At 43.3% G+C, this 21,526-nt stretch overlaps 1 protein-coding gene across 6 annotated transcripts in view; it reads left to right on the top strand.

Moving 5' to 3' along the window:
* Positions 1-21,526, top strand: part of dgkz (diacylglycerol kinase zeta) — a 549,506-nt gene that overhangs the window by 437,299 nt on the left and 90,681 nt on the right. For all 6 annotated transcript variants that reach the window (XM_033039211.1, XM_033039212.1, XM_033039207.1 and 3 more), the window contains 4 exons: positions 272-312; positions 1,562-1,734; positions 14,480-14,593; positions 18,602-18,721. In XM_033039211.1, coding sequence (XP_032895102.1) covers positions 272-312; positions 1,562-1,734; positions 14,480-14,593; positions 18,602-18,721 — 448 coding nt within the window. The remainder of the gene's footprint in view (positions 1-271; positions 313-1,561; positions 1,735-14,479; positions 14,594-18,601; positions 18,722-21,526) is intronic.

Here is a 21,526-nt window from a genome sequence, read left to right as displayed (position 1 = left end):
AGTTATTCCTGTACGAAGTGTTGAATGATTCTGGCCATAACCATTGTAACTAACATTCCAAAAAGATCACTCCCCAATTGATGTAGTGGTGCTTTGTGGCAAATTTCCTGACAACTTCTGGCTATTGATGCATTCCAAAAATATTTGAATCGATAAGAAACACTCTTCAGAAAAATGTGTCAAATTCACTTTTCTTGGCATAAATGTAACACACTTTCGGAATTGTCTGATCAAAGTCTAATCCTTTATGTGAATTCTGTTTTTTTTTCAGCCACAACTGCTGATCGGTTTTACAGAATCGATAGAGCACAGGTAAGAATAGACATCTAATGACGACTAATATGTTGGCTTTGGTTTGATGGTTAACATATGATTTGACAGTTAACATAATTTGTGGTGTATGATTAATTCACTCACTAAGAAAGTGCCTGCATTCTTATTGTTTGTTTTTTTATATACCAAACTTTTTTCATTGTTTATCAATGTGTTTTCAGAGTACTATCTGTGTAGGAAGGAACTGCAGATGCTGGTTTAAACCGAAGATAGACACTATATGCTGGAGTAACTCAGTGGGACAGACAGCAATTCCAGACATGCTGCCTGTGCAGCTGAGCTACGCCAGCATTTTATGGCTATCTCATGTTTACACATCTGTTGTGCTGCTACAAGTAAGAATTACATTGTTCCGTTTCAGGACAGAGGACAATAAAACACTCTTGACTCTTGACTAATGTCCATCCAGCGTGAGTTGCATGGAATGCCATCGGCCAGTGGGTTCCTTTCCCCAATTCCCCAATACCCCAAATAATTCTTCAATTTATCAACACATCTAAATGGTGAAACAATGAAAGAATTCTAATGAGCGTTCATTGACCTAAATTGTTTTCTCTGACATTTGTCCCACTGATACTGAATGACCTCGCATATTATTGTGACAGCATTATTATCCACTTAATATATACAAGAGAAAGGCAAAAAAAGAAATGCGCCCACAGCTGGTAGAGCTGCTACCTCATAGCTCCAGTGACTTGGATTCTAACCTGACTAATCCTGACCTGTCTACAAGGAGTTTGCACGTTCTCCCGATGACTATATGGGTTTCTCCTGAGTGCCCCGGTTTTCTCCCACATTCCAAAGGTGTGCAGGTTGGTAGGTTAATTGGTCATAGTAAATAACCTCTTAAAGGTAAGTGAATCTGGAGGGAATGTGAGGAGAATAATGGGAATGTGAGGAGAATAATTAAGGCGGTGGGCTGCAGGGCCTGTTTCAGTGCTGTACGACTCTGAGAACTAGGATTGTTTTCCCTAATGAGCTCGGCTATATTAATGTCTCAATTACCACAGTTAATAAATAAGAATTACCTGGTCATTCATTGCTGTTTGTGGACTTTACTGTTAGGTTTCTTATATCGCAAGAGAGACAAAACTGCACGTGTCATTTGCTGCAAAGCACTGTTAGACACACTGATTTCCCTGCAGTAATGAGAAGGGGTTATGTAAATGGAAAGCTTAATTTTATAGATGTGATATCGAATGATTTCTTTTCCTGCACACTCTTTCAGGAGCACTTGCACTACGTGACTGAAATTTCCCAAGATGAACTTTACATCCTGGACCCCGAGCTTGTAATCACAGAGACGGTGGCAACCTCCCCAGGAATGCCCGATTTAGTCGACTCATCTGACGCCTTCATCTTCCCATCCTCTTCTTCACCGCCGCTCTCACCTGTCCCCAGGTAAAAGAGCTGCAGGGTTCCCTGCAGATATACAAGGTTTCCTTACATATCTAATTAACTAGTATTTCTCCAGAGGAGTAACAATTACATGGAAGGATGTTGTCAACAGTAGTAGTTTGGAGATACTGTGTATCGGAGGTTGCATTGTTGAAAGTGGTAAAGTGACTGCACAATGTTTCAGGGCCTTTGTATTATTAGTTGCTTGGAATTTCTCCCAAAACCAACTCCCATTGGATTCCTTCCTTGGATTACGCTGACGAGTGTTACAACACTCGTGTTGGCAGAATGCGTGTTTCAACACTGAATGTTCATAGGATTTTGTTTGAAAGCGGGTGTTATCTGAGAATTGCAGAAAGGGCTGTAGCTTATGTCTTACTTTATTTGCTTCTGCTGAAAATTGTCCATCACGTCACTTATTTGGAAGATAGCTTGCAATGTTGCTGGTAATGTGATAAAGGGAAGATGCTGCTGTTTCAATCGTGAGCTCAGTAGCAGGGATGATACTGCCTCTCTCTCCAGCCCTTGTCACAGGCTGTGGTCCAACTTCATTGCACAGTGGAATAACTCATTGTCGCTGTAGCTTAAATAAGGCCCAATGTAAGTGATCTCGCAGGCTTGGTGGATTTCACAACTTTTGGCTCAACTTCAATGTTTTGGCTTGGCATATTAGATCAGAGTACCACCTCATTCACTCTACTTACAATGATTCTTCCTTTAACACGATGGGATAATGGGTTCACAGCCCTGAGAGTAAAATGGTGGGTGTGGTGGACTGTCTGCAGAGGTTTCACGGAGTCAGCCTGGCCTGTTGCTGTAGGGCAGTCAGCAAGCTGGTTGGGACCTGCTCCCAGGACTGGTTTCGAAGAGTATCAGACACGAGAGGGACTGAAGACATCTGCAGTTCCTTCTTAAACACATGAGAGGGACTGATGCAGCCTGGAAATACAGGCCATCGACATCCATCCAATGGCTGAAGAAAGAAGCAGCTGCTTGCACCTAGAGTCACTAAACAATACCACCATTAACAGACGTAAAATGGTTCCTTAAAAAAAGTATTTCTGTGGTGAAGTTGTTTCCGATCTCCACTGAAACAAATTACCTCCTGACTTTTTTACTGCCCTTAATAGCAAATCAATATTATTTTTTCTGCAATGTTTTCTGTCTTGTCTGCAATTTCGCTGCAGTTTATTGCAGTTCATCCTGCAGTTTAAGTCTTTATCCTTGCCTTAATTGCAAGTAACTTCTTCAGAAACAGAACCTAATGTGCCCCTTGTTTGAAGCCATGGCCACATTAAAATTAAGCATTTGTCTCGAGATGGGGAGGAATTATAAGTTGATGATGAGTGGTAGAATAATTTCAGGAAATCATTCCTCATTTAAATGTTCCCTTTTTTTCAGGAGCTGGTAGTCACTAGGAGAACTTATAGAGTGAGCATTAAATGCAGCATAGTACAGTGCAGCACAGGTACAGGCCCTACAGCCCACAATGTCGAGCATGATGCCAAGTTAAACTCATTTCATCTCTGCCTGCATGTGATCCATATCCCTCCATTCCCTGTATATCCATGTGTCCAACCAAAAGCTTCTTAAATCTCATTATCGTAACTGCCTCCACCACCACCACCACCCTGGCAACATGTTCTAGGCACCAACCACTTGTTGTGTAAAAAAAACATGCCCTGTACATCCCCTTTAAACTTTGCCTCTCTCACCTTAAAACTATGCCCTCTAGTTTTTAACATTTCCACCCTGCGTAAAGATTCTGACTGTCTACCCTCATAATGTTATTGACTTCTACCTGGCCTCTCCTCAACCTCCAACACACCAGAGAAACAGTCCAAGTTTGAAGCGAAGCATAATTGCAAAAGTATTCAGTCTTTACCCTTCAAAAATAATAAATTGATCATTAAAAATCAGCATTTTCAAATCCTCCCTAAAAACTCATTTTTATTCTCTGGCTTTCGACACTGGCTGAGACATTGCTCCTGTTCTTAGTGCTTTTAATGTCTTTTAATTTTTACTGTTTTTAGTCCTTCGTTTTACGGTTTTTAATGGCTTGTAATAACTTTTTGTCCATGAGTTCTCATGTACAGCACTTTGTGGCAACTGCGGTTGTTTAAAGCGCTTTATAAATAAAGTTTATTATTATTATTATTATAATGATGCAATTCAATTAAAGAATTTTACCACACAGATGAGACCATCTGTGATAGCTCTCTGAAAGAGTTCATCAGTTATTCCCGCAGCCTTCTAAATACTTGTTGGATATTAATCCCCTTCCATTTTCAATGCGATAGTGAATTTTGCCTTATCCATTGTTTCTTCTCTAGTGATGGCCTGGTGGCCTCCAGGTTAAAATAAAAGCATTGTCAACTTTCTCATTTACTTGAGTCACCAACTTACCAACCAGTGAGAATTTGTTTTCCTATGCCACTTACATTAACAAAAAACAACAGGGACTATTTTTTTACTCTCCTGGGTTCATATTTTGTAGTGTTGTCCAAGCGTTGTGAAATAATTTTGTCTTTTTAGAATTTGTAAAGGTTGTTGGCTCTTTATGAGCTGCTGCTCAGGGAAACACAAGGTGTTCTAACAAAACATCTACAATGCCCTCCATAATGTTTGGGACAAAGACCCATCATTTATTTATTTGCCTCTGTGCTCCACAATTTGAGATTTAATAATAGAAAAAAATCACATGTGGTTAAAGTACACATTGTCAGCTTTTATAAAAAGGGTATTTTTATACATTTTGGTTTCACCATGTAGAAATTACATCCGTGTTTATACATAGTCCCCCATTTCAGGGCACCATAATGTTTGGGCCACATGGCTTCACAGGTGTTTGTAATTGCTCAGGTGTGTTTAATTGCCTCCTTAATGCAGGTATAAGAGAACTCTCTGCACCTAGTCTTTCCTCCAGTCTTTCCATCACCTTTGGAAACTTTTATGTTGTGCCAATGAAAGTCAAATAATCCATTATGAGACTGAGAAATAAGAATAAAATTGTTAGAGACATCAGCCAAACCTTAGGCTTACCAAAATCAATGGTTTGAAACATCATTAAGAAGAAAGAGAGCACTGGTGAGCTTACTAATCGCAAACGGACTGGCAGGCCAAGGAAGACCTCCACAGCTGATGACAGAAGAATTCTCTCTATAATTTAAAAAAATCCCAAACACCTGTCCGACAGATCAGAAACACTCTTCAGGAGTCAGGTGTAGCTTTGACAATGACCACTGTCCTGCAGAAGACTTCATGAACAGAAATACAGAGGCTACACTGCAAGAGGCAAACCACTGGTTAGCCACAAAAATAGGATGGCCAGGTTACAGTTTGCCAAGAAGTACTTAAAAGAGCAACCACAGTTCTGGAAAAGGGTCTTGTGGACAGATGAGACGGAGATTAACTTATATCAGAGTGATGGCAAGAGCAAGTATGAAGGAGAGAAGGAACTGCCCAAGATCGAAGCATACCACCTCATCTGTGAAACACGGTGGTGGGGGTGTTATGGCCTGGGCATGTTTGGCTGCTGAAGGTACTGGCTCACTTATCTTCATTGATGATACAACTGCTGATGGTAGTAGCATAATGAATTCTGAAATGTATAGACACATCCTATCTGTTCAAGTTCAAACAAATGCCTCAAAACTCATTGGCCGACTGTTCATTCTACAGCAAGACAATGATCCCACACATACTGCTAAAGCAACAAGGGAGTTTTTCAAAGCTAAAAAATGGTCAATTCTTGAGTGGCAAGATCAATCACCCCGATCTGAACCCAATTGACCCCAAAACAAGCACAAGCTGAAGATGGCTGCAATACAGGTCTGGCAAAGCATTGTAGCAGTCATTGCATGCAAAGGATATGCAACAAAATACTAACATGACTACTTTCATTTACATGATATACTGTGTCCCAACATTATGGTGCCCTGAAATGGGGAGACTTTGTATAAGCACTGCTGTAATTTATACATGGTGAAACCAAAATATATAAAAATGGCCTTTATTAAATCTGACAATGTGCACTTTATCCACATGTGATGTTTTTCAATTATCAATCTCAAATTGAGAAGGACAGAGGCAAATAAATAAATGATGGGTCTTTGTCCCAAACATTATGGAGGGCACTGTACTTAAACTGGCTGGTACTGCAATACGTCAAAGGTCAGAACAAGTGACAGTTCTTGTTCACATTCTTTTAAATACTACACTGAATTCTCTTTTTTTAAATTGTAGATCAGGTAACTGTTAATGAACTATGCATGTAAAATCTTATAGAGACATGTATCCAACATGTATGTACAAGGTCATAAATTTAAACAAGCATGAATCTATGCAGATTCCTTAGTTCCTTAGTTCTTTCAACTATTTAATCTACACCATAAATAAGCCTTAACAACTCTCTAGTACCCACCCAAGCCTTAGATCAATTTGCCAAATATTTGACTAATCTTGCACCTGTATCTTTATGAGTTACATTTTTTTTAAATCAACTGTAACATTAAACACTGGTTAAAATTGTGTTTGTGTTCATTATGACAAAAGAGAAGAATGAAACTGCTAACAAAACATTCTTTGCTGAGGGTAGTGAGCACTCACCAAACAGTTTTGTCTGAATGTTCTTGTTAGCTTGCCACGCAATAATCAAGCCTGTGCTACCCATCCAGTGTACCTCGTGTCAGTGTTCATGGCCTATCTTGGTATTTTCTACTGGTTTCTGGTTGCAGAGCTAAACTTAATTCTCAAAAGTTCCAAAGGAACTGGGTTGAAATGTCCAGATATATTCAACGTCCTCATAAGAACATTCCATTGTTCTAATGAACTGACTCATCTCATCATAGATCTTGGGGCATCTTACTTGCCCATAATGTAGCCTTTCAGTGCATTGCTCCATTTCTCATTCTGCATCCCCTCAGTGATATCCTTTGTTCTCAGGAACAGCTCCAGTCATTTCTCATAAGGATCAAATGGTTGAAACCTCATATATTTCTCTGGATTGCAATATAGCCATAATATTTATTGCATGATATCATCACTAATCTATATTTAAACATTATTCTCAATTAACTCGCACTTAATTATTGCCCTGCTACATCTTCATGCGTTAACATCTCAAACCCATTGTCAGTGCTGAATCCATTGGCTTCTTGGCATTCGTGTTCACTCTGACAATTAAGAAGAATAGAACTGCTAATGTAACATTATTTGTTGAAGGCAGAAAAATACACTCCTACCACAGTGGCTGATGCAACAATATATCAAAAGTCATAGCAGGTCGCTGAAAACCTGCGACTGAAACGGCAACTGTCAGAGTGGAACACATACGCACATCGCTTCCTTCACCAGCCCGTTATGCAGGCGGGGGACAGGGCAAGCAGGGCGAGCGCTGTCTGAGTGAAATTCACACGGTGCAAAGCCAATGTGATACAGACACACACCACGATGAACAGGAAGGTGGCGCTGTAATTAAGACAGTGAACGCACAGTGTACGGGAAGGGTCACTTAAGTCCTTTAAAAGAGGGGAGGAGAAAGGGGAGACAGGGTGGGAGAAGGAGTGGAGACAACTTTAAGAAGCCAGAGATACACGGCTATGAAGCTCGCGGACATTAACATTACTGGTAGGTTATCCTTGGTTCTGAAAACTACTGTTTACGTTTTTTTTTCCCCAATGAGCCAATGAAATTCACCGGTCAGCACCGGTGACACCACGACCTCCTGGCGACCCACTACCACTGCACCTACGTCTCGAGAATTCTGGTACTCTCCATGGCGTCAAAATTCAGGTCGCCGCTAAATTTTCATCATGTGGAAAATTAGCGGTGACCAGAATGAAGCCGCGAGTAGTTACGAGAATGCAGGAACTACTCACCACCATGCAGACCACACCCCGGCAACCCGCGGCGAATGTGTGGCGACCTCATAGTCGCCTGTAGTTGCCTAAAAAGTCATGTAAGGGGACAGGCCCATAAGGTTTGATAGGGTAGATGTTCAGATATTTTCACTTGTAGCAGAGTAATGAACAAGGGTACTTAGCTACAAAATAACGTGCATTTAAAGCTGAGGGTGTGGAGAAGTTTCTTCTCTCAAAGGATAGTGAATCTCTGGAATTTTATGCCCCGAGTGTAATTTTCTGTCCCTAAGGTGGTGATAGATAAATATTTAAATATATCTAATGAACTCGCCTCCAGATACATCCTCATGGAGCCATGTTCCTGGTTTATTCCCAATGGAGGTCTGGGTCACAGCTCTCAGCTTCCTGAACTTGGGATCATTCAAACAGGTGGCCACCAGATCTATAGATATGTTTAAGGTGGAGGTAGATAAAAGTTTGAAAGATCAAGGAATTGAGGATTGCAGAAAACTGGCAGAGAAGAGGAGATGAAGCCCAGATAGATCAGCCATGATCATATTGAATAGCAGGGCAGGCTGGAGGGGCTAAATGGCCTCCTCCTATTTTCCTTTGCTTGTGAGATGTGGGAGAGTTCAGCAGCAGCTGTCTGGAATGATCCCAAGTTCAAGAAGCTGCGACTCTGACTTCCATTGGGAAAGGAACCAAAGCACGCTTCTTAGGTTGTGTCTGAGGTCACGAACTCAAAAAATATATAGTCAGCTGTTGGCCAGTTTCAGGGAGATGGTGTTAGTAAAACCAGATTGATCTGTGATTAAATTAAAACTGCTGTTTCTCAAAAAAGTGAGGATGACAACCTCATTGCAGATGAAATTTTCATCTTGAAATAATTTGCGGAATTCTATACCAGAATAATGGTAATAGGACGATGAAGACCTCAGCAAAAATGTCAGGAGTAGCATTATCCAATAATTTGAAAAAAAAAGTCTTCTTCGGGATCAGCAAGTTTTCAACTCATTTGAATGCCGAGGGTTTGGGAAGAAGGATGGGGAGGCTGGCAATGTTGGTTTGTGGTGTGGGTGGAAATGAGATTGGTGGTATCGAATGATGGGGGGGGGGCGCGGGGGGGGGGGGGGGGGGGCATTGCAGCATTGCAGTCTGTAGCTCGTTTCAGATCAATATACTTTACTTTAATATCTTCTGCAAGATGTGGGCCTGTTTATGTAAGCTTCAAATATGATCCACTGAGCTTTGTGTCCAAGGAGTTTCTGCTTTTGGAATGGGGCTGACCATGAATTTCTCTTTCCCTGAAGATCAGCAGTGTGTGTGACAAGGCAGGGCATGCTTGGTCATAAGCACCAAGCCTGTTGAGCCATGTTGCCAACGTTTTGCATGCGGTCAGCTGCTCACAGCCCTCTTATGTACTTCACGTTCAATGTGCACATCAATGCAGAGGAGGGGCGAATGGAGAATGTGGATAGGATTGAAACTCTACCTCTGCGGGGCAGACAAGTAACATTCAGGCGCCTCCCTGCTTCCTGTCTTACATTTGATTTTATGTCCCACTGTCTAGCTTTGCAGTTTCCAACTAAAATGACTGTTTTACTTCTATGTTCTTCTCTTTCCTCTCGTCCTTTCCTCCAACCCCTTCCCCTCAGCCCCCACTAGCCCTCACTCTGACAGTGAAGCCCTCACCAGATGCCACAAGAAGTCTTTCTTCTCCTCACACTCTGGCTTCCCCTTTCCTGTGAAAAAGAGGTACTGTCATTCTTTTGTGCATGCTTCTGTTTCCTTTCCACACGCTCCTGGTCCACCTTAACCCCTGGGACCGCATTATCAAGAATCAGCCGTCATGTTGGTGACATTTCATGAAGGGGCTGTCCCACTTGGGCGACCTAATCCGCAAGTTCTGGCGAGTTTGCCCTCGACTCGTACTCGCAGCATGGTTAACACAAGGTCGTAGGAGGTCTTTGTAACTCTCCTTCATGCTCGAGAGTAGTCCCCGTGTACTCGAGGCCTCAGCTAGGTCGCGGCGTATTTTTCAACATGTTGAAAAATGCCCGCGAGTAAAAAAAGATCGCCATGGAAAAAATCTATACTTTTTTTTACTCGTAGGTTTAGTCGTAGAAGGTCGGCAAGTTGGTCGTAGGTAATTGAGGGTAGTCGAAGATATTCGAAGGTAGTCGTAGATAGTCTTCATCATAGTCGAAGGGAGGTGGAAGGAGATCAAAGGAGGTCCAATGTTCCCGAAGTTTGTCGAAGCCAGTCTTCAACATAGTCGAAGGAGGTCAAGGGAGGTCTTCTACATAGTCCAACATGACATTTTTTCAAACTCTTCTAAACTCGCCAATTATTTCGCCCAAGTGTGACAGCCCCTTAAGTATCAACAGTGATAGTAAATTCAGATTTTTAACAAATAAATCCCAGGACACTGTAAATAGCTCGTTCTAAGCTTCCCCCCAGTCTAGTTTCAGTCAAAAATCACTGAGTCAGGCACTTGTGCATCTAAACTTTATTTTGACAAAACACAATTATAGTTCCACTACTAGACATACCCACCGCGGGTTCGATCCTCGCATCTGCTTGATCAAGCCCTCTTAGCCTCGCTCAAGCAGAGACACTCCAGAAGGTCACACAGTTCTAAGCAAAGATCCTATAGCAGCTCTGCTATAGGATCTTTGGTTCTAAGCGCTCTCCCAGAAGATCGACAAAGGACCTCGTGGGAGCGGTCTTTTATAGGTCCCCGAACCTTGAGGGGCCGAACCATATGGGGGTGGTCTCTTTACAGTCCAATAATAGATATCGATTAACACAGTACATGATAGACATTTCCCTAACCCAATAATACAGTGACTAATACAATGTATTCAAACGGTGCTTCTGAAGAGGAAACAAACATTGCAACATGTGCCTTGATATTCAAGAAAACCAGACAAGGCTGAATACTTAATCCAATCAACCATCTAGCAAAGTAAAGCTTTGCACCATTATTTACAATGTGTATGTCTGGTTTGCATTCATCCAATCCATTCCATGCAATTTGCACCTAATTGTCAGGATCAGCAGATGTTTAATTCTCTTCCTGCAGCTCTTATCTAGGCTCTAGACAAACTGGCACCATTCTGCAGGATGTCCCATTTCTGGAGAAGCCACATTTAAATTGACCAAATGGCCTAGCACCCCAGAAGCCTTTACTCAATTTTAGTGTCCTGGCCTCTCCAATTTGGCCAGAATTAACACCAGTGGCAAGATCAAGACGCATTGTCCAAGTCTAATTCCCCTTCAGAAGCAGGCAGAAGGTGCTGCACTTGAATGGTGAAGTTGTCTGCTGCAGTGCTGCTCGTCAGGCACGGCAGAGATGTACACAAAAGTTGGAGAAACTCAACGGGTCAGACAGCATCTCTGGAGAAAAGGAAAAGGTTTCGGGTCGAGACCCTTCATCAGACTGCAAAGGTGCAAAATTCTTCAGATGGCAGAGATGTGTTGTGTAATTTGTCAGACTCGAAGAAGAAGGCAAATTATTGATTTCAATGGTAAATGTCCCAGTTCAGAGCCATGCCAAGAAGCACCCAGCTACAGGCAATCCTAGGTGATCGAGGTATCCCAGAAATTCTCCATCGATGACAGAATATTGCCTGGTTGGTATGGTGTTACTGTGTTCCCATACATTGGTTATATTTATCCTGTTGTTGGGGATAACAGGTTCGGGAGGTGGCGCTGACGTAAGCCTTTGATAACTGATTGAATGAGTTGATTCTTCGACTCATCATTATGTAAGAGCCCTGCTAAATAGAAAGCAGGGTCCCAAACAATGTGAAATCAGCTTTGGATACAAATACCAAAAGGAAAAATATGATTAGCTGAAGATCAGGGAGCTTTTTTTTAGTTTACAGATAAAATGTGGAAAAAGGTCCTTCGAAGCACCGAGGGTGCATGCTGACCAACCCTCCTCCCGTACTACACACTAGGGACAATTTACAAAAGCCAATTGACCTACAAACCTGGACATATTTGGAATATGGGAGGAAACCGGAGCACCCGGGAAAAACCCCCCGCGGTCACAAGGAGAACGTACAAACTCCGTACAGTCAGCACCCGTAGTCAGGATTGAACCCAGGTGCCTGGCACTGTAAGACAGCAGTTCTACTGCTGCGCCACTGTGCCATTTATGGGGAGAGATGTGCAGCTGAGCAAAGTTTTGCGATAGGACCCTTCTGCTCCAGATTTCAGCATTGGGGTAGGGTCCAGCATCTGCCGCCTCTTGTGTCTCCTGTGGATATAAATAGCTTTTTCCACTCCCCTTCTCCTGTTGATGGTTTCATATAACCGTAATTCTTGATTAGTACGGGTGTCAGGGGTTATGGGGATAAGGCAAGAGAATGGGGATAGGAAGGAGAGATAGATCAGCTATGATTGAATGGCAGAGTAGACTTGATGGGCCGAATGGCCGAATGCTACTATACCTAATGCTGTCTCCAATAGTTCAGGAGTCACACAGATGCCAAAAGCTAGGAGAGTGCTCAACTGAGGTGTGCTGCAAATAGATTGAGTGTCCTTGTCAATTATGGTCAGACAAAGCTGACAGCGCCAGCTGCCACGTGGTGGAGAATATCTGAGCATGGTTGTTGCCGATAGCCTGCTCCAGTCAGAGTGGTCGTGGCACAGGCCTCTAGGTGTTTGAGATCAAGGTGGCTGCAGATGTTTAGTGCTATAAGGTGGCTACCACAAGGGTCAGATGTCAGATCAAGGATAATCCATCCCATTTTTCTGTGCTTCATAATCTCAGGATAATCTTAAGAACTTTGTGGTCAATGTAGTGTTTCCGAAATGTAGTCACTATTGTTACATAGGAATCATGACATCCAAATTGTACCCAAGTTATACCAACAGCAGTGTAAAAAAGGCAGGCTTTGTTAAGCTAAGATGTTGTGTTTTTGTTGTGTCTTTGAGTCCACAGCCGCCTAACGGAGATAAAAATGCGACCAACTGAGCATCATTTTTTGCAAGGTTAATTCCCTTTGCTACAGTGTCTTCTCTGCATTTTATTGCCCCGAGCAGTTAAACAGCATGCCAGAGAAAACCTACTAGATGTTTGTATTTAATTAGATGTAGGGAATTTAACGCAACATGAGATCTGTAGTGCTTGTATATCACAAAGCTAGCAGTGAGTCAGAGATGTAATTGTGCTCGAGAGGGAGAGTGCGGAGGAGATTCACCAGGATGTTGCATGGATTGAAGGACTTTGGTTATGCAGAGAGATTGGATCGGCAGAGCTTGCCTTTCCAGGGGTGCTGGAGACAGAGGTTAACCTGATAGAAGTATTTAAGATTATGAGAGTAAGATAGTAAGGGAGTAAGATAATACTAAGATAATTAAGATAATAAGCTGGATATTAGAACCTTTATCCCATGGAAGGGTATCAAAACAAGGAGGCATGGTGTGTTTGTTCTTAGTTTAGTTTAGAGACACAATGCGGAAACTGACGTTATGGCCCAATGAATCTGTGCCGACTAGCACACTTACACTATCCTACACACACTAAGCACAATTTACAATTATACCAAGTGTTTAAGAAGGAACTGCAGATGCTGGAAAATCGAAGGTACACAAAAATGCTGGAGAAACTCAGCGGGTGCAGCAGCATCTATGGAGCGAAGGAAATAGGCGACGTTTCGGGCCGAAACCCTTCTTCAGACTGATAGGGGGTGGGGGGGGGGGGGAGAAGGAAGGAAAAAGGGAGGAGGAGGAGCCCGAGGTCAGGGGGGATGGGAGGAGACAGCTCGAGGGTTAAGGAAGGGGAGGAGACAGCAAGGGCTAGCAAAACTGGGAGAATTCAACGTTCATGCCATCGGGACGCAAACAACCCAGGCGGAATATGAGGTGCTGTTCCTCCAATTTCCGGTGTTGCTCACTCTGGCAATGGAGGAAACCCAGGACAGAGAGGTCGGATTGGGAATGGGAGGGGGAGTTGAAGTGCTGAGCCACCGGGAGTTCAGGTAGGTTATTGCGGACTGAGCGGAGGTGTTCGGCGAAACGATCGCCCAACCTCCGCTTAGTCTCCCCGATGTAAATCAGCTGACATCTAGAGCAGCGGATGCAGCAGATGAGGTTGGAGGAGATGCAGGTGAACCTTTGTCGCACCTGGAACGATTGATGCTGTGCCGTGGGTGCAGGCAGGTTGCAGGTTCCTCAGGCAAATGGTTATTACTAGGATGTCTCCTCGAAAGATATGTCAGCAGGCAATTTGACCACTTGGAGCATCAGAGCCTGTGATGGCAAGAAGGCAGTCAAGGCTGCAGTGTCTGAGAACTGTTGATATTTTTCCAGAGGATAAGTACAGGTTTATGAAACAATGAGAGCAGAGAGCTATCATGAGTTTGTTGACACACTGGCCTGGGGCAAGATTGATGGGCCTTCATCTGACCATTTATTTGTGGAGCATTCTCTGCCGTAGTATTGGACAGAGGGAGGGAGAGAGAGAAAGAGAGATAAAGATCTACGGTACAAACAGGATGGATGCAGCTGACGCTTGGTTGTTCTGCTTCAGAGGCTGGGCTCATCTGCGATAGAATAGTATTTAGTGAATGGGAAAAGGGTCATCAAGGGAACTTCTGAAACACTTTTCAAACATTAGCATTCTGGAAGTAAACAAAAGCTGTCGGCAGCCTGGGGTCACCCAATGGTCACAGAACCCGGCATCAGATTCATGATGACTGCCATCGCTGTTCTAAATTCCACTCTCTCTCTCTCTCTCCTTTCCCTCTTTCATTCCCCGTCATTTTCTCTCTTCCCCATCCCTCTTTCTCTCCCGCACTCTCCCTCTCTCGCCTTCTTTATTTAGACCACTATTGATTTGTTTTTTTTAAATTTTGTTTCCCTTCCCATTACAGAATTCTGGATTTGCAGAAAACCACCCAGAGGAAGCGTATTTCCAGCGACAGTTCGGTTGCTGAGGCTCTCGCTCACAGTGAATCGCTCAGAGTCTCAAAGCCCTTGCTCAGCAGGTGAGGAGAAGCTTCAAAGGAGAAGGACACAAAACCCCAAACAAAACACCAGTTGCCTGAAAGGAGGCGGAAACCGCAGGGAGAGTGCGCGAAGCTGAGCTCGATAGAAACACGCCACAATGCAGAGTTTCAAAGTGAGGCGGAAAGTGACCAGACTCCCTGTTCTTTAGGAACCGCATGGTTCCCATCCATCTGCACAACTCTCCTTCTTTAAGTGGCCCTTCTTCCTCTTTTCTTAACCCCCTGGTTCTCGAAAACAAGTAGGTCCACTGTTCCGATTGGTTTGGGGCCATTGTTCAAATTTAAATAGAAGTGACCTGCATAGAACGTTAATGGTGGAAAAATGTCAGATTCAAGGGTTTGACGCGTTCTTCTGTAACTGAATCCAATTCAAGGAGAGTGGGGTGGGGGTGCTGTAGTTTGGCTTCCATCCTCCCCCCCCCCCCCCCCCATCTCCATGCCTTGGAACCTTATTGATGCTAATGCCACATAAAACACACAAAAAACACAGCATTTTCCCTTTGACCGGCTTCTGTGAAGTCGTTCCAGCATCATTTGTGTGCAGTTCACTTCTTCCAATTCTTACTGTTTTTGATACATATCAGTGAAAAAATATTCCAGCTCCACATATAAACTTGAGATTCAGTCACGTCAATTCAAAATCTCACACATCATCACAAGCCCTGACGGTTACAATATCCTCCGTTTGGACAATACTTCAATCTTAGAATACTTATTTTTGTTCACAAATCCCTTTATCTTTGTAAATTCAGGCCCCGCACTGATCCACCGAGACCATTGGGGAAGAAGTAAAGGAAATAGTTAATGGTGAGACCGCACTTGGATGATTGGATTCAGCTGTGGTCACTCGGCTTTCAGGATGATGCCATTATTTTGGAAAGAGAGCAGAGAAAATTTACAAGAATGTTTCCAGGACTCGAGGGGCTGAGCTTTAGAGAGTGGTTGGGCAAGCTAGGACTTTATTCCTTGGAGACCAGGAAGCTGAGGGGTGATGTGATAGAAGTATATAAAATCATGAGGTGAATTGATAAGATAGATAACAGAGTATTTTACCCAGTGTAGGAGAATCTAGAACTGGAGAACCAAAAGTTTAAAGTAAGAGGGGAAAGATTTAATAGGAATCTGAGGAGCAACCTTTTCACACTGGTATGGCCAAGCTCGTAAATGGGATTAGCTTTGATGGACGAGTTGGCCCATATGACTCTGATTGTAATGAGGCTTGCCAGTGCCAACTGGGTTCCCACAAGTCTGAGGAGTAAAAGGGATGTAAATTCCTTGTGCAGTTGGCACAAAGAAAAAAGGTGGGTGAGTGGCACAGACTTGGTTGCTGAACAGAGACCACATATCTCAGCAAAATTAGGGACAACTAACTTGGGCCTCCACACCCAGATTGCTATCAGTGCATCTTGCTGCTGGCCCAAAAATATTTTGCTTGTTATATATTTTGTGCCACGAGAATCTTTGGCCTTATTTTTCTTCTCATGGGCGATTGATCCATTTCTTTAATCAGTCAAAAGCATGCAGGCAGCATTTTCTCATACTCAGTTGAAAGGCTAACCGATCCTTCATGCCCTGTTTACCTGCTAAGCCGTCATTCTTTGTAAAGTCTCAATGTAAAATTCCAGTAAAAAGAGCCGTAAATTGCTCTAAATTGCATCCATTGTGTTGTACAAACAGTTCACTGATATAGTGATGGGTGAGATTGTGTTCCCACACGGGCTGGAGTTCCATACGGACCTTAAGACGTCCACTTTTCAATGTCTTCATCTGCAGAGTGTAAAGTGGAAGCTGGAAACACTGGTGATTTGGTGCTAGTCCATCTGATCTCCCACCTTGCTGCTAGATTTCTTCATTGAGTGGAATGGTGGTTGAAGTGAGACCAGATATCCTTTGCATTTGGCTTCTTAATTTTGGTGGCAGCTCCATTGATTTGAATAGAGTCTCAGTCCCTTACTCAGATGGTAAATTCACATTATGTGCTTTACATATAATTCTAAACTTCAGTTGGAGTCACAGCACCACACAGCACAGAAACAGACCCCTCAGCCCAGCTTGTCCTTGCCGACCAAGATGCCCATTTTGGTTCCATTTACCTATATCCCTCTAAACCTTTTCTATCCACGTATATGTCCATATGTCTTTTAAATGTTGTTATTACACCTGCCTCAACCACTTGCATGGCAGGCACAGGAAGCTTGACTGGTGAGCAAAAAGGAAAGTACTGGAGGAACTCAGTGGGTCAGGCAGTATCAGTGGAGGTTACAGACACAAAATGCTGGAGTAACTCAGCGGGACAGGCAGCATCTCTGGAGAGAAGGAATGGGTGACGATTCGGGTGAAGAAGGGTCTAAATGAAGAGACGAACAGCGTGTGGGAGCCTAAAAGTAGAGGATAAAATTTGTGAGAGGGGAAAGATTTAAAGGGGACCTGTGCAGCAAATTGTTTAGAGAGTGTGGGTATATAGACCACCAGAGAACACCGCAGAGGTGTGTACAATTACACTGTTTAAAAGGCATTTAGACAGGTACATGGTAGACAGGCATAGGAAAGGTGTAAAGGGATATGAGCCAAATGCAGGCCAATGGGACCAGCTCAGATAGACTTCTTGTCAGCATGGACATGTTGGACTGAAGGGCCAGTGTCCCTGTCCCATGACACGTGCCCTGCACAGTCAGAACAAGTATCCCTTTTGTCCTCGCCTTGTTGCAACTTTGCTGCAAATTTCGAGCCCATATCCCAAACTTCTCCACAGTTCATTTATGTTGATCCCATTTGGGGAACCTTATCAGATGACTTGTGAAAGTTTACTTCGGAGAAATTCCCAAACTATTCAACCTGCTGAGGACGAAGCAGTGTTTTATTCATTCGAATACCAAGCTCTCCGGACAATCTTTTATCTGTCCCAGTGCTCAGACTCGTTGTTGGTGAATCATAAATCCCCGTTACTTCTCCACAACTTAGACGGGCAAATTTGCGGTTACTTGATGCTGAATCCCTCCTTCCCAAATAATGAAGAGACCTTCGCAACTTTCCAATGTGCTCTTAGTTACTGATAAAGAGCAGGCAAGGGTAATCTAATTAATAAGATTGAAACAAACTCGAAGAAGATGTACCCCAGAATTTAATAAAAGGGAAATCATGCAAGAAATCCTCAAACAAGTGGTGAAAATTCACACATGCCACACAGGGAACCTGCTCATGAATAGCTGGGAACAGGAAATAACCACTAATGATCACGCAGCACTGGAAATCCATTAAAACCTGTATGGAGCGTGGTGGCATGGCTGCTGCTTCTTGGCTACAGGGGCCTGGGTTTAATTCTGATCTTTGGTGCTCTTTTGTGCGGAGTTTGCATGTTGTCCCTTGAACACATGGGTTCCCCCTGAGTGCTCCAGTTTCCTCCCATACTCCAAAGTCATGCCAATACATATTGCTGTAAGTGACATATACAGCAATAACTTGTAAAGCTACAAATAGATAAAGAGAAGGGAAACAAAGAATGGTGGGATTGCTTTGCAGGAAGTCAGTAAGGTCAAAAAGGCCGTCAAAATATCCACCTGTCTTAGTAAGGCAGATCCACAAATTAAAGATATGTCACTGGGAATCAAATTAATGACACAGCACTGAAAAATCCAATAATAAATGGTACTCTGGTGGAATTAATTAATTAAGAGTATATCTCTAGAAATTCATAGCCAAACAGCACAGCATAGGGTATCCACTGATTAAAAGTACACTCCAGGAATCCAAAGTAGCTTGTACAGCGGTCAAAGTCCACAAATTAAAGGAACAATATTGTAAATCACCAGTGCTAGGCACCTCACAATTTATGGACAGAATCTACGGGACTAAATACATTGCACTGGACCTCCACGATTAAAGGATTCACAGTACATGTTGTGAATTGTCAGGTAACGAGAAGAGAATGTAAGAGTATGTTGAAGGATTGTACTGAATTGTAACCTGTGTCTCTCTTCAATGCTGCAGGACAGATGCAAAGGTAGCCAGTGTACATCGATCGAATACCACAGCAGCTGACTTTAAGCCAACATCCAAACCGTCCACGACGCAGGATCCATCGGCAGCTCCGCCAGCAACAATGTCAAGGTAAGGGCCTAACAATGAAATGACCTGAGATTCTGTTGCAACTACATCTTAGTCATAGGCAAGCTGAATCATTTCATTTATTAGTGATGAATCGCCCACAATTTAAACATGGACATGGAGTTAACTGTGCTACTTTTATTTATGCGGTGTTAATCCACGTTGTAGCTCTGGCACTGATGGTGGAATTTGGAAGATTAACGTGTATACTTTGGCGTCTACATGATTGAGCATCGGTGCATTATTCCACCTTCCATTATGTAGCTAGCAAGTTCCTGTTCTCAGGGAATTAGTTATGTGTATGTAGTATGAGTGTTACTGACCACATTGTCTGCACTGGGAGCTCATCACAGGAATGTCAGTAAATGGACTGTAATGGATTTAAAAGCTGCACAGAAAACGAGTAATTGATAAGCTTAAAGAAATGTGGTCAATTAAGGGTAAATGGCTCTATACAGGAAACTATTTTTCATGTATTTACATTTGCACTTTTGCAAACATGTTTGTACAAGCTTTTTTATCACTAGAAATCGGATAAGAAAACTGTAGTTTGGAAAGTTGATTATTTTATGATTTTCACTGGAAATGATGAACCAGCAAACGAGTCACAGATAATGGCTGATCAGTAAATGAAGGCATTTGAAATACAGACATAAGATGGCGGCGCTGCCTTAGCAGCTGCGGCTCGCCTGCAGTCCGTTTGTTTTTTCTTTTTTTTGTTTGTTCTTTTGTCCTGTTTTAGTTAATTTTTGGTTTTATTTTATTATGTTGTGTATGGGTGTGGGGGGGAGAAACGTGTTTTTGGTCTCTTCCTTCGGGGGATGCGACTTCTCTTGTCGTATCCCCCGTGTCCGTCTCCGTCTACGCCGAGGCCTAATGGCGGAGCTGGCGGCCTCGGAGCTGGGGCAGCGTTCCAGCCGCAACATCGGAGCTGTGGCGTTCCAGCGGCAACATCGGAGCTGTGGCGTTCCGGCGGCAGCGGCAGCGGCGACCCGGCATCGGAGCTGTGGCGTTCCAGCGGCAGCGGCGACCCGGCATCGGAGCTGTGGCGTTCCAGCGGCAACATCGGAGCTGTGGCGTTCCGGCGGTAGCGGCAGCGGCGACCCGGCATCGGAGCTGTGGCGTTCCGGCGGCAGCGTCAGTGGCGACCCGGCATCGGAGCTGTGGCGTTCCGGCGGCAGCGGCGACCCGACCTCGGAGGTGGACGGTGGACGACAATGTCGGGAACTCACAGGTCGCCTCGGAGCAGAGGGAGAACAAGGAGGGAAGAAACAAGGACTTTAAGATTTTTGCCTTCCATCACAGTGAGGAGGTGCCTGGTGAACTCACTGTGGTGGATGTTAAATTTGTGTTTATTGTGTGTTTTTGTCATTTTTATTATATGTATGACTGCAAGGCAACAACATTTTGTTCAGACCGAAAGGTCTGAATGACAATAAAGGCTACTTTGACTTTGACTTTGACTTTGTATTATCATCATAGGGTGATAGAGTCACACAGCACATAAATAGACCCTTATTCCCAACTCGTCTCTGTCAACCAAGATGCCTCATCTAAGCTAGTCCCATTTGCCACATTTGGGCCATATCCCTCTAAACTTTTCCTATCCATGTATCTATCCAAGTGTCTTTTAAATATTGTTATTGTACCTTCCTCAACTTCCTTCTCTGGTCGCTCATTCCATGCACTCATCACCTTCTGAGAGAAAAAGTTGCTCCTCAGGTTCCTATTTTTTAATCTTTCTTCTCTCATCTTACACCTATGTCCTCTGGTTCTTGATTCTCCTACCCTAGGTAAAAGACTCTGCATTCACCTTCAATCCCCTTCATGATAAGATTTATAAGATCATCCCTTGGCCTCCTATGCTTCAAAGAATAAAGTCCTAGTTTGCCGAATCTCTTACTATAACCCAAGCCCTTGAGTCCTGGCAACAACTTTCTAAGTTTTCTCTGTACTCTTTCCAGCTTAATGACATTCTTCATATAGGAAGGTGACCAAAAATGGATACAATACTCCAAATGCGGCCTCACCATTGACTCTGCCTCCTCTTTCAGCTGCTCATCTGTCTGCCTAACTACAGCTGAGGCAACAAACTGAAAAGATACACTTTCAAAATGGTGCAAGCTTCTATTAGCATTTGATCTTAATTAATCATGGCAAGCAGATTGGTCCATAAAATTTCCTCAACTACAGAATTTATATATTTCAAAATAAGACTGCAAGATTAGACGCGAAACATCACCTATTCCTCTTCTCCAGAGATGCTGCCTGTCCCGCTGAGTTCCTCCAGCATTTTGTGTATCTGTGGAAGATTGGAAGTAGTTCAGTCAGCTAAATGTTTTGAAAGGAACGGGAAATATGAAGAGAGACTAGAGGAGGAGGTCAGCTTACATTCTGTCATTTACACCCACATATTTCAAGTTTCAACATTTCAAGAAGCCGAGCAATATGTACATTAATGTTGGCATTACTGGCACGTGCTTTCCATGTGATAGAGATAAAGCAAGTGAAGAAAGTTGCATTTATATTATATCTTCTACATGCTTGTGACATTCCAGGGCACTGTTGTTCTTAAGAGTTCTTTAAAAGGGGAGACCCGGAGGGGGGCCGCCAAGAACAAAGGGGGCACCTGACATAGGGCCGTCTAGAATGAAGGGGGACCCAGCGGGGGACTGCCTGCTGTCACGTGCAGCAGCAGCAGGTAAAACTTTTGTAGCTTTGTCGGCATCGGAAACGTGGCGGCACTTGTGCAATGCCTAAGTGAGGTCTGTGATTTTACTGAGTTGTATACAAAATAAAGCATTTCGC

This window comes from Amblyraja radiata, chromosome 20 (assembly GCF_010909765.2).
Source record: "Amblyraja radiata isolate CabotCenter1 chromosome 20, sAmbRad1.1.pri, whole genome shotgun sequence".
In the NCBI taxonomy this organism is placed as follows: Eukaryota; Metazoa; Chordata; class Chondrichthyes; order Rajiformes; family Rajidae; genus Amblyraja; species Amblyraja radiata.
The sequence above is the reverse complement of the archived record's forward strand: the minus strand, read 5'-3'. Positions and strand labels throughout refer to the sequence as shown.